This window comes from Scyliorhinus canicula, chromosome 3 (genome assembly GCF_902713615.1).
Source record: "Scyliorhinus canicula chromosome 3, sScyCan1.1, whole genome shotgun sequence".
Classification (NCBI taxonomy): Eukaryota; Metazoa; Chordata; class Chondrichthyes; order Carcharhiniformes; family Scyliorhinidae; genus Scyliorhinus; species Scyliorhinus canicula.
In genome coordinates, this window is record NC_052148.1 from 138,546,827 (window position 1) to 138,559,360 (window position 12,534).

A 12,534-nucleotide genomic window follows, 5' to 3' on the forward strand; every position below is an offset into this window, starting at 1 on the left:
ATGGCAAAGGAACATTTATCATCCATCCCGAGTTGTCTTGAGGACATTAAGAGTTAATTATGGAAACATTCATACCTCGTCATCACCTCTGATCCATTTTACTGTGGGACCCAGGGTCTGAGGACACAAATGGGATCTTGACTGTCATTTTGGGTCAGAACCTCTATGGGTCATGGACTAAAGGTAAATGTTTAATTATCTTCTGGGCTCCTGCTGGTCCAGAGACCCCACTCATCCACCCCCATAGCCTTCTAACCTATCTTGCTTGTGGTTGCATTGACCTGATCGAAAGGCTTCAGTTCAGCAAGCAGCATATTGGGCACCTGGCTGCCCCTCAGCTTGCCTGTCAACTTTAAATGAAGTCCAATCCACAAACTCCTAGCGGCCAACTGGATGCTGCTGCTGGTCAGCGGCCTAAAAATGTGTGTCGATGTGAACTTCTTGTCACAGCGAACCTTTTTGTGTGAAGGAGATTCATTCATCCAAGGTAAGGAATCAATGTTGTTTTCATTATTTTGTTGTTTTATTAGGTTGGGTTACAGGAAAGCAGTAACTGTGTGGCACAGCTCTATGCACATTTTGTTCAAAAACAGTGTATTTATCTGAATGACAGTACTAAACTGATAAAGGTGGATTTGCAATTGTGCTATTTGAATAAAGGAACTGGTTGTGGCTATTTGTATAAGTCAGCACTTTTCTCTGACCTTGCTCTTCCCTGATCCAGCTTTTTAAGTATGTCCCAAGTTTGGGCATCAGGTTTCTGATTCGGTTGCAAGAAATTTCTACATTGTTGGCTTTGTAACAATTTTTCTGGTTTGCTGAGCATTTTTCTTCTAGTTACGTGATAAGTTTATTGTGGAGTGTATGTGAGCAGGGTCCAGCTGCGACTGCTCTGGAATTGTTTCAGGGTGGACAGTGAGGGGAGAGTTGGGTACTCTTGACAGATTTGTCTCGATTTTGGTTCAATGGCTACTTTACAAAGCTTAATTTGCTTAGTTGACCATTTGGACGGAACCAATGTTTGTTGCACCAAGCGTATTCTGATGCAGTGTTACAAATCTTGTTGTGGTCTATTTAGTAACAGGTCTGAGAGGGACTCTGATGCAGGATTTTCAAGTACATGCTGACTTTGTCCTTGTTTTCAGTTTCTATTTGACTGACTTCCATTTTGAATTTGAGAAGCTAACTTTTAGAATCTGTGAATCCCTGCAACTATGCAAACGAGTGATTTTGGGCAATAGTTGGCAGTTGGAAAATCGTTTGAGATGGACAAGCCAAAAATCTCAGAGAAGATTTTCCCTTCTTTCATCCAAGTGTTGAGCCCAGGTGAGAAAATCGGAACACAGCCATATTATGTAGCAATTGGATGAAGAAAAATCCAGAAGCGTGATCCATACCGTCATGCTGGTGGGGCTTGTCCAGAAAAAGCCGGAATGCCAAGAAAGGACAACCCCCCTCCCCTACACTGAGAACCCCTCCCACTCCGTCACACGGAGGACTCCCCACCTTCCCCAACAGTGAAGATACCCCCCATGGACATGGGCACCCCCCCACCCCTCAATCCCCATGGTGCTCCCCAGAGGGGGCTGCTCCTGGCACTGCCAGGGTCAATGGAGGTCTGATCTATGACCCCCTCAACATCTCTGGCAGTGTTTTAAATTCCACCCATGAATCGAAGAACAAAGCTCATTCTCTAAATGCACACCGGCTAGGATTTTGCGTCCGCGTTGCAGTGAGTTCAAACGGAGAGGTGGGCGCAAAATCCCGCAAGACTCATAAAACAAGAAACTTATCGGCAAGATCTCGTGGCACGGTTGTCCCCGTCCCCTCCATTGACGGAATGAGGTTCCTGCCCAGGAATGTCAGAAGGCTCATTTAAATAAATTATGATATAATTAAAGGACGTCCCGCCGTAATATCCCCCCCACATTGGAATCATCCCCCCCCCCACATTGGGATCTCCCCCCATCGCCATCGCGATATTACATCGATGAGGTTTATACCAGGTTTTTTAAAAACGGGACCAGGCGAAGGGAACCTGTCGGGAGTGCACAGGTACATATAGGCCCCAGGGGGAGAGGGACATGCCCAGGCAGTACATTGTATTTGCCCCTGGCACTGACAGGAGCAACCCCCTACCCGGCAGTCCTCTCTGCCTGACTGGAAGCCAAACCTGTTAATCAGGCTGACTGCTTAATTAGAAAGCTGTCCAGAAAGAACACACTTAAAACTTCACAGATGACCTTCCGGTGGTGGCTATGTGGTGAGTAGTCACACACACGGTGGCTGCTGCTAGGATACTTGTTTTTGGCCTTTTTGCCCGGTTCATGGGCAGTTCTTTGGAGAAGATTGGTGTAGTTCGATTGAATAAGATCCCTCTTATGAATAATGTCCGGTAAATATAACACAAGGCAGAAGTCAGCCAAGGGATTGTCTCAGACTCTGAAGTTCCTCGAGCCTCAGCAGCGGGGAAAATGGTGAAAGTTTCTACTGCATTGTTGGCCCCTCAGTGGTCAGTGGCGATGTTGGTTAGCTCCTTCACCGGCAAATTTAAAAAGCAGCGGCAGGCAGTTGCTGTGAGGGTCTGAAGAAGGCAATGAAGAGAGCTTTGGCCCCAATTCGAGCGATCATGGTCAAAATGGACCGGTGGAGAGAGGTACAGGGGGCAACGATACAGAAGGTGGAGGTGGTGCTCTCTGACCATAGTGATCAGATTGTCCCTGGAGGCAGAGATGGTGTTGCTGGCTGAGCAGCGTAAAGTGCTGAAGGCCAAGGTTGACCATCTGGAGAGTTGCTCCAGATTCCCACACCAGCATCCCCGAACAGGCGCCGGAATGTAGTGACTAAGGGCTTTTCACAGTAACTTCATTGAAGCCTACTTGTGACAATAAGCGATTATTTTTATTATTATTAGATGGTAAATCCTAAGAGTCGTTGGGCTGCCAGAGGGCCTCGAGGGCTCAAACTCTATGGATTCTTTGTCCAAGATGTTCAGAAAGCTGGTGGGGAGGGGTCTTTCTGATCCCTCCTGAGTTGGATCAAGCCCATCGATTGCTGAGGCAGAAGCCCAGATAACGGGAGCCACCTCGGGTGATCATAGTCAGGTTTCATCGATACATGAATAAGGGGCTGGACCTGAGGTGGGGGAAGGGCAGGACCATCGAGACTGCAGGTGGGAGGGCCATGCCATCAGAATATACCAGGATGTAGGGGCAAAGTTGGCAAGAATGTGTGCGGCATTTAATAAGACCACGCTGTACAAGAGCAACGTGAAGTTTGGTGTGGTGCACCCGACTCATCCTCGGGTAACCTTCAAAGACCAAGACTATTACTTCAACGCACCGGAGGTGTGAATGAGTTTGTGAAGAAGCACGGACTGGGGGTGACCTAAAGTTCTTAAAGACAATGGAGTTTGTTTGTTCATTGTTAAGTTCATCTGTATTTGTAGTTTTTGTTGGATATTTGTAATGTGGGGGAGGGCTGATTGTGCTTGGGCTTGTTGAGAAGAAGCTTTTCTGGGTGAAGGTAGGGTTTGTATATTGCACTGTTGGGTGTTTTGTATTTTTTGTGGGGGAGGGGGTGGTGTGTTGATTTTGCCCAACTGTTCTGTGTTAAGGTTTGGTTTGGGTCGGGGGGCTGATCACTGATGCACTGTTTAGTTGACTTTGATTTCCACCCTGTGCAGGGGTCGCCCTGCTAACAGTATAGAGAGTTAATGGGAGTGGAGAGGGAGCTGAGACCTGCAGCTGGTTACCATGGGGTGTTTTTGTTGTTTTTTTTTTAAGATAAGGAGCTTAGGCTTTTGTTTCTGTTTGGTTTGGGGAGAGGGGGACTTTTGTTTTTCTCTTGGTTGTTTGATTTTCAGGGTGGCATGGAGCGGGGAGGATGGGTGAGGGAGGTGGGAGGGATGGACTGCTGACAGTGGCAGTTCCATTGTTTTTGGAGTGGCTTTATGGGGGTTGTGGCGGCCATCTTGGGTGGGTCCGGAGCTGGCGTAGTTTGGGGCACTGCTGGATTGCCTTGCAAGGTGGTTCTGACTGATTTTGGGTTGAGGAGTGGGGTTGGAGGCCCCAGGTTCGGTTGATAACATGGAATGTAAAGGGTTTAAATGGCCGAGTAAATTAGTCCTGGGTGTTTGTGCACATGAGAAATTTGAAGGCAGATGTGGTTTTCCTATTTGAAAATCAAGATCAAGCAAGGTTGTGGAAGGGTTGGGTGGTGCAGGTTTTGGGTTTTGATTGCACGGGATGGGGGAGGGGGGGAGCACTGTGTTGATTCATAAGAGAGTGGGTTTTTTCTGCGGTTAATACATTGACAGACCCAGGTGGGAGATATATAATCATCAGTATCATTGGCGGAAATGTCGGTGATTTTGGTCAATGTGCATGCACCGAACTGGGATGGCACGACATTCATTAACAAGGTGCCGGCGTCTATTCCAGACCTTGATTCACATCGGCTAATTATAGGGGGGGAGGGGGGAACTTCAGTTGTGCTTTGGAACCTAAGTTGGATAGGCCAAGCCCCAAGTTTCTGAGTCCATCAGGGGTGGTAAAGGAGTTATTGGTGTTCATGGAACATATGGGCCGTGTATGTTTTTTTTGGGGGGGCACACCCATTGAAATTTAAGCTTCCGAGGGATAAGGAGTTTTCTTTTTTCCCCACGTCCATGGGATTTACTCTGGGATTGACTTCTTCATGGTGGGTAGGTCTCTTCTTCCTAGGGTGAGGGGGGTGGACTACTCGGCAATCGTTATATCGGATCATGCTCCATTTTGTGGGCTTGATGTTGGAGCGATGCTGCTCTCAGTAACCCCCATGGAGATTGGACAAGGCATTGCTCACAGATAAGGGATCTTGTGAGTGTGTATCCTCTGCCATTGGGGAGTATGTTGAGTTCAACAGGAACGAGGTAGTCTCGCCTTCTACTCCCAAGAAGAAGGCATTCATGTACTTTATGGTGTGCGATTTTCTTTTAGGCAAGGAGCTTCCATAATTTCATCTGGTACCATCTCCTTCGTTTATGGAGAAGGTCCAGTCCTTTGTCAAGTTGTGGGGTGGGGTAAGATTTTGGATGTTTATGGGCAGAAGTTGGCATCGGACCAGGCATCATTGGAAGAAGAAAAGCGGAAGTCTCGGGGCTAGGTGGGTTTGGTCTTTGAGGGGAAAGTGTGGTGTGAAATCCTTCACAGAGTCAACTCCACATCCTCATGTGTAAGGTTAAGTCTGATCCAGTTCAAGGTGGTGCATAGGGTACACATGAATAGGGTATGTCGGAGTCGGTTCTTCTCGGGGCTGGAAGATGGGAGTGAGCGGTGCTCCAGGGACCGCACATGTTTCGGTCTTGCCCCAAGCTCGGCGGTTTCTGGGTCTCCAACGGGTAGCAGAGTGGTGAACACAGTTGCTTCACAGCTCCAGGGTGCCACGTTTGATCCCCGGCTTGGGTCACTGTCTGTGCGGAGTCTGCATGTTCTCCCCGTGTCTGTGTGGGGTTCCTCCGGGTGCTCCGGTTTCCTCCCACAGTCCAAAAATGTGCAGGTTAGGTGGATCGGCCATGCTAAATTGCCCTTAGTGCCCAAAAAGGTTGGGTGGGGTTACGGGGATATGGTGGAGGCGTGGGCTTGGGTGGTGTTCTCTTTCCAAGGGCCGGTGCAGACTCAATCAGCTGAATGGCCTCCTTCTGCACTGTAAATTCTATAATTCTGTGATTCTATGATGATTTTGGGCACCCAGCTGGAGCTTTGCCCTTTGGTGGCCATTTATGGAGTTTCAAACTCGCCAGTGCTGCATACAGGGACGAACGCAAATATCCTAGCCATCGCCTCGCTAATAGCCTGGAGACGATTTCTGCTTGGGTGGAGGTCCCCAATGCCGCCTGAGGCCTCGGCGTGGTTGGGGGACCTGATAGAATTGATAAGATCAAGTGTACCATGAGGGGGGTCGGTGGAAGGGTTCTATTTGAGCTGGCATCCTTTCACTTCCTTTTTCAGGGAGCTGGTTACTGTCAGCTGTCAGGGAGAGGGGTTGTTTTTGTCTCGCTATGTTGTTGCAGGTTTTAATTCATGAGGGAAGAGAAGGGATTGGGTGGGTATTGTTTTGTGTTGTAATGAAAATCTTGTCTGATTAAAAATATCTTTTTTTAAATTCACAGATAAATACCCATGTAAAAAGTGAGCTCATCGTTTTTATTATTTTGTCCACAGAGTTATGTAAATGATCTTCAATGTAACTTACAACATTGAGATACATTATATATTTTAGTATGTGCTTCTTCATTATTTTATAACATTTGTTGCATGCTGAAGTCTAAGTTGGCATCATAATATGACGCCCTTGCTGAAGGCTGAACTGGAGTGTGTGCACATGGTCATACTGTACCTGGCAACAATCACCAAGCAACTGTTACTAAAAGCGTATCTGGATCTTGGGCAATGTTACATCACTTTAAAAAAAAAACATAGGGAATTGGAACTTTCCCAATAGAGCACTCTCGAGCTTGTATTATCCAGGGTAAGAAAAGTTAGAAAATTCTCAAAAATAAAACATTCACCTTTAAAAGTGATGTATTATGGTTCTTCTTGGGGATATTCTATTACTGGCTGTGTGCCAGGACTCTCCGAATAGTTTCACTCAAAGTTTATTTGATGGATATTGTACATTTAATGTATAGGCAACTCTAAATAATGGTAATGTATTTTGTTTAAGTTCCTACAAGTGTCAGTGCGGAGAGAGCAAGTCAAATACTTTTAACGTTCGAGATAACCTGCATCCAGATGTATACAGCAGCTTTTTGAATATTTATGAGGTGTTAATGTTACCAATGATGCATTTATCGCCTTATTGTAACAAGCGGGTTATAAAATATTGCCAGTGTGAAATGGGTGCTGCTCTTCCCAGTTTCTTATCCAATTAACTTAATCTGGCTTTGTACTATTAGACTGGATAATTAAAAATTAAATGGAAAAATCAATGTTTCAGCTTCACAGCGGAATCTGAACGCGAGAAACAAGAATGGATTGAAGCTGTACAAGGATCGATAGCAGAAAGCCTTTCAGATTACGAAGTGGCTGAGAAGATCTGGTTCAATGAATCTAACAGAAATTGTGCAGATTGCCGTGCACCAGATCCTGAATGGGCATCTATCAATCTCGGTGTTGTCATCTGCAAGAAATGTGCAGGTAATGGAAAGAGGACAAAGGGAAACAGCACATGTCATAGCATCTTAGTTTGTACTGTTGAAGGTATTACACTCTACAATCGTTTAGTAGCACTAGAGTACATCTTGTTCTGTGATCGTGGATCAACCCTATTTTTGGGTGAGGCAAGTATATTTGCGAGGAATGTTCTTGCAATGGATTGCTGTAACCTTGGTGCAAAATCACTTGAACCCTTGATAAATAGCATAAACTGGGTGTCCGGCAGAATGATGACATTTGATTCGGGAGAGACCCTGGAAATTTCCTGTGCTTGTCTTTAGGGTAAAACTTCTAAAGGTAGCACATCCAGGTGGCATTGACTGAACCAGTCCAAAAGGTCCGAGACTTTTAATCACAAGGTACATCAAAAAACGCTTATTTCTGAAATATTTTACACTGGTTCACGATTCAATTCACTAGGTCAGGCCTTGACCATAAGGTTGGACAAATTATGCAAATTTAATTTGTCTTGTTGCAAAGATTATTCCAGTGAACAAATATTTAAATACGCATGAGATGACTAGTGCGCACAAATGGAACGATTAATTGGTTTGCTGTAGGTTGTTTATGTTATTTTTTTTAGTGATATTTTTTCTTTTTAATCACTGAACATGTATCAAAAATGCTAGCTTTTTGTGATCAATCCATTATCCGCCGTCTTAATAAAACTGACCCATGTAACTGCTCTGAAAAACATCAAGGAATAATGGAAAGGAAGGTAAATGATCACTTTCTCTTGCATCGTGTGATTGCGCTGGTTCATGGAAGAGTTTTAATTTGTGATTATGCAAATGATCTTTATTGGAAATCTGGGCTATGACCTGTCTGGCTCAGTTTTGGCAGCCAAAGTGGCAATTTGCTGCTGAGAGTCCTTTGCTTAGATTTTTGACCATCAATCCCTGAAGCGGTTTTTGTCTTCATAATTACCTTTTACATTTGAAGGTTTTTTTCTCCTTGCCCAATAAGTTATTTCCATTTTCATCAGCTTGATGTAAAAACATTTTTCCCCAAATTTAGATTTTTCTTTCCAAACCTATTCTGCCAAAATCAATTACACCACCACATCCTAAAACACAGAGATACAGCCATTTTATCATTGATTTGGATGCAAAAACATCCAAACAAAATGAAATGTAACATCTAGCAAACATATATACAAGTACAAATGCAAAAACAAAATCACGGGCGGGATTCTCCGACCCCCCCCACCAGGTCGGAGAGTTGCCGAGGGCCGGCGTGAATCCCGCCCCCGCCATCCTCCAAATTCTCCCGCCCCCCCCAAAAATCGGCCTGCCTCGGAGTATGGCGGGGACCGGCACCGCCACGGGGCTCCCCGAATTCTCAGGCCCGCGATGGGCCGAAGTCCCACCCGTTTGCTGCCAGTCCCACCGGCGTAAATTGGAGTAGGTCCCTTACCGGCGGGACCTGGCGGCGCGGGCGGCCTCCGGGGTTTTGGGAGGTGGCGTGGGGGGATATGGCCCCAGGAGGTGCCCCCACGGTGGTCTGGCCCGCAATTGGGGCCCACTGATCCGCGGGCGGACCTGTGCCCTGGGGGCACTCTATCTTTCCGCACCGGAGGCTGTACCAGTCTGCCATTCCCCATGTGGAAGTGAAGCCCTCTGCGCATGCACGGGGCTGATGCCAGCACACGCTGGTGCTCCCGCGCATGCATCAACTGCCGGCGTCCGGCGGAGGCCCTTCAGCGCCAGTTGGCATGGCACCAAGCCCCTTTCCTACTGGCCAGTGGGGTGCAAATCACTCTGGGGCAGGCCTAACCCCTGAAGGTGCGGAGGATTCTTCACCTTTAGGGCGGCCCGACGCCGGATGATTCACGCCACTCCGTCCCGCCGGGACCCCCGCCCCGCCGGGTAGGGAAGAATCCCGCCCCATATTTTCCATATTCGTCAGCTTGTTAGCAATTAATTTACCATTCCCACTGCAAACTAATTGATGTGCCACAAAATTCTGGACATAAAGGTTGACTTTTTTGAATGAAGTGGTGAATTTAATTTAATTTGTTAGTTTAATAAAAATGTTTTGAGAAAGCTCTTTGAGCAATTAGTTATTTTTTTAGCCCGGGTAATTTTGTGTTTCCCAAACAAAGCCATCATATATTTTAAAATTGGCTGGAATTTTACATTTGAAAGGTCAAAAATGTAAGTGCCTTTAAATTAGAAGTTGAAAGACAATTGCACAGGTGGGAGAGGTTAGGAAATTAAAGTTTAGAACACCTCTTTACATAGCATATGAATTCTTGGAACAATTCTAACAACACTAAAGAGCTGTCATTGTGAATTATGAATGCAGAAATCAATACAAAATAATTAAGTAAATCTTGATTTTTATGTTTTTGTCAATCTAAAGAAATAATAATAACACGTGTTTAAATAAAACCAGGTCAGCATCGATCATTGGGATCAAATATTTCCAAAATTCGTAGTCTGAAGTTGGATACTAGTATTTGGAGTAATGAACTTGTTGAGGTAAGAAACCGTCCTGTATTAACAACTGGAACTTAAAAAATACTTTTTATAGTTTAGTAGGAATATGCGTTTTTTTTTAAAATAAAGTGCACTTTGACCAATTGACCCACCTACTCCAGTTGCATTTATTCTGCTGTCCTCTCCTTACAATATCCCATGATCCTCTTTGATCAGAAACTGCCATACGTTTTCCCTTGGCCAATACATATTTGCTTTGGTAGCCTCGAGGTGATTTATGTGCAATAAAACAAAGAGAAATATAATAAGGATTATGAGACCACCAAATACCAAATGGTTACCAGTCCCCTAAAACATACAGCTTCCTAATATCAGGCATCACACTGCCCCAAATATTCTCCTCGAGAATATCCAGGAAATACCACAGCTAATCTGGAGGATCAGTCATGATCATATTGAATGGCGGAGCAGGCTTGAAGGGCCAATTTGCCTACTCCCTGCTCCTATTTTCTACGTTTCTGTGATACTCCCACCACGATTCATCAGCGAAAGATTAATTTAACAAACCGTCTTCATGGCGGGCGCTGCCTCATGTCAAACAGAATGGAGATGAATGCTCCCTCTATAACTGTCATCCTTCCTCACCTATCCCGATGGAAGGGCCTGAGAGCTTGGTAATAACTTGCATGGGACATGCGATGTGGAGTGATTGTTTTATCTGTGTCCTTGACGAATACAAGCCCCCCCCCCCCCCCCTTTGTGGGGGGGATACCCGTACTTGTACAAAAGGTTGGCCAGCCTTGAACTGACTGACAAGAGAGTACTTAGTGAGGAGCTACCGGGTGTACTCATATATATATATAACTGTTGTAAAATAAATGTTGTTTACTTTTGCTAACTTTGGACTCCCCGAGTCTTATTAAAAGCTGCTCCACCATCTCTTATGTAAAGTCAATCATTTTAGATTTTTAGGTGTGGGGCTAATTGTCACAAACTGAGGGTGGCATGTGGCATAGTGATTAGCACTGGGATTGCGGCACGAAGGACTTGTGTTCGAATCCCGGCCCTGAGTCACTGTCTGTGTAGAGTTTCCACATTCTCCCCGTGTCTGCATGGGTTTCACCCCACAACCCAAAGATGTGCAGGTTAGGTGGATTGGCCACGCTAAATTGCCCCTTAACTGGAAAAAATAATAATCGGGTGTTCTAAATTTAATTTAAAAAACCTGGGAATCCAGGATCTTCCCCCTGTGTAGTTTAACGGCATCAAATATAGTGGCACGGTGGCACAGTGGTTAGCACTGCTGCATCAAAGCGCCAGGGGCCCAGGTTTAATTCCGGCCTTGGGTGACTGCCTGCGTGGGTTTTCTCCAGGTCCTTCGGTTTCCTCCAGGTCCTTCGGTTTCCTCCCATAGTCCAAAGATGCTCAGGTTTGATGGATTGGCCATGCTAGAAAATTTCCCCTTAGTGGCCAAAGATATGCAGTTTAGGTGGGGTTACGGGGATCGGGTGGAGAGTGGGCCTGGGTAACCTGTTTTTCACAGGGGCGGTGAGGACTCGATGGACCAAATGGCCTCCTTTTGTACTGTAGTGATTCTATGGAATTCTAAGTCAACCATGGGCAAGGGAAACTCTTGCTGATTACCATGTACTGCTCTTCCTCAGCTGATGAATCACTCCCCCACTTTGAAACCACGTGGAAGGAACACTGAGGAAGAGTGGGAGACTTCACTGCCCATCACCAGAGCTGCTCGATATTACCACTGCCTTGGGTCCTTCAGGACCCATTTGGCTATCTGTGAGACTGGGCTTGCACCAGGTGGTGAGAGAACCAACATGAGGGAACAAGCTATATGATCACATCCTCAGTAATCTAAATGTTGCAGGTGCATCTTCCCATGAAAGTATTGGTAGGAGTGACCACGCCACAATCCTTGTGGGGGCAACATCTGTTTTTACACTGAGGATGTGTTGTGTAGCACTACAGCACTGTTAAATGGGATAGAGTCAGATTAGATCTAGCAGTTCAAAACTGGGCACCAATAAGGTGCTGTGGACGATCATGAGCAACAGAAATATGTTCAGCCACAAACTAACTTCATGGCATTACATATCCCTCGATCTGCTCTTATCAACAAGCCAAGGGACCAGCTCTCGATCAATATGGACTCTAAGAGAGTGTACCAGGATATAAAATGCAGTACCAACCCGGTGAAGCTACAACACAGGACTACAAACACGCTAAATAATGGAAGTAGATAGAGCTATGTGATCGCACAACTAATAATCAGATGGAAGCTGTGCATTCCTGCTGCATTCAGTTTTGAATTAGCATCACAAATGGGAGGTGGAGGCTCCACAGATATCCCCATCCTCATTGATGGGGGAGCCCAGCATTTGATGCAAAGCACAAGACTGAAGCTTTTGCAACCATCTTCAGCCAGAAGTACAGATTGGATGATCCATCTTGGCATCCCCCTGAGTCCCCTAGCATCACAGATTGCGATGGTCAGTCAATTTTATTCACTCTCAACAAATTCTGCATTCTGCCAGGGCCAACTTGGCTCCAGATTTCATAGCAGCCTTGGTCCAATCATGGACAAAAGAGCTGAGTTCCAGAAGTGAAACAAGTGACTTTGAGGCAACATTTGGCCGTGTGTGGCATCAAGGATCGCTAGAAAAATTGAAGTCACTGGGAACCAGGGAAACCTATGCACTGGCATATTCCTTGTAAAATTGAAGATAGTTGTGGTTGCTAGTGGCCAATTATCTTAAACCCTGCACATTGTTGCAGGAGTTCTTCAAGGTGGGGATTTAAGAACAACCATCTTCAGCTTCTTCATCAATAACCTTCCCTCCATTGTGAGGTCAGAATGGGAATGTTTGCTGATAAATGTT

The 12,534-nt window shown here is 45.7% G+C and overlaps 1 protein-coding gene across 5 annotated transcripts in view; it reads left to right on the top strand.

Moving 5' to 3' along the window:
* The window catches only part of zmp:0000000660 (arf-GAP with Rho-GAP domain, ANK repeat and PH domain-containing protein 2), a 494,698-nt gene that overhangs the window by 251,240 nt on the left and 230,924 nt on the right, over positions 1–12,534 (top strand). For all 5 annotated transcript variants that reach the window (XM_038791442.1, XM_038791438.1, XM_038791439.1 and 2 more), the window contains exons 11-12: positions 6,979–7,178; positions 9,594–9,679. In XM_038791442.1, coding sequence (XP_038647370.1) covers positions 6,979–7,178; positions 9,594–9,679 — 286 coding nt within the window. The remainder of the gene's footprint in view (positions 1–6,978; positions 7,179–9,593; positions 9,680–12,534) is intronic.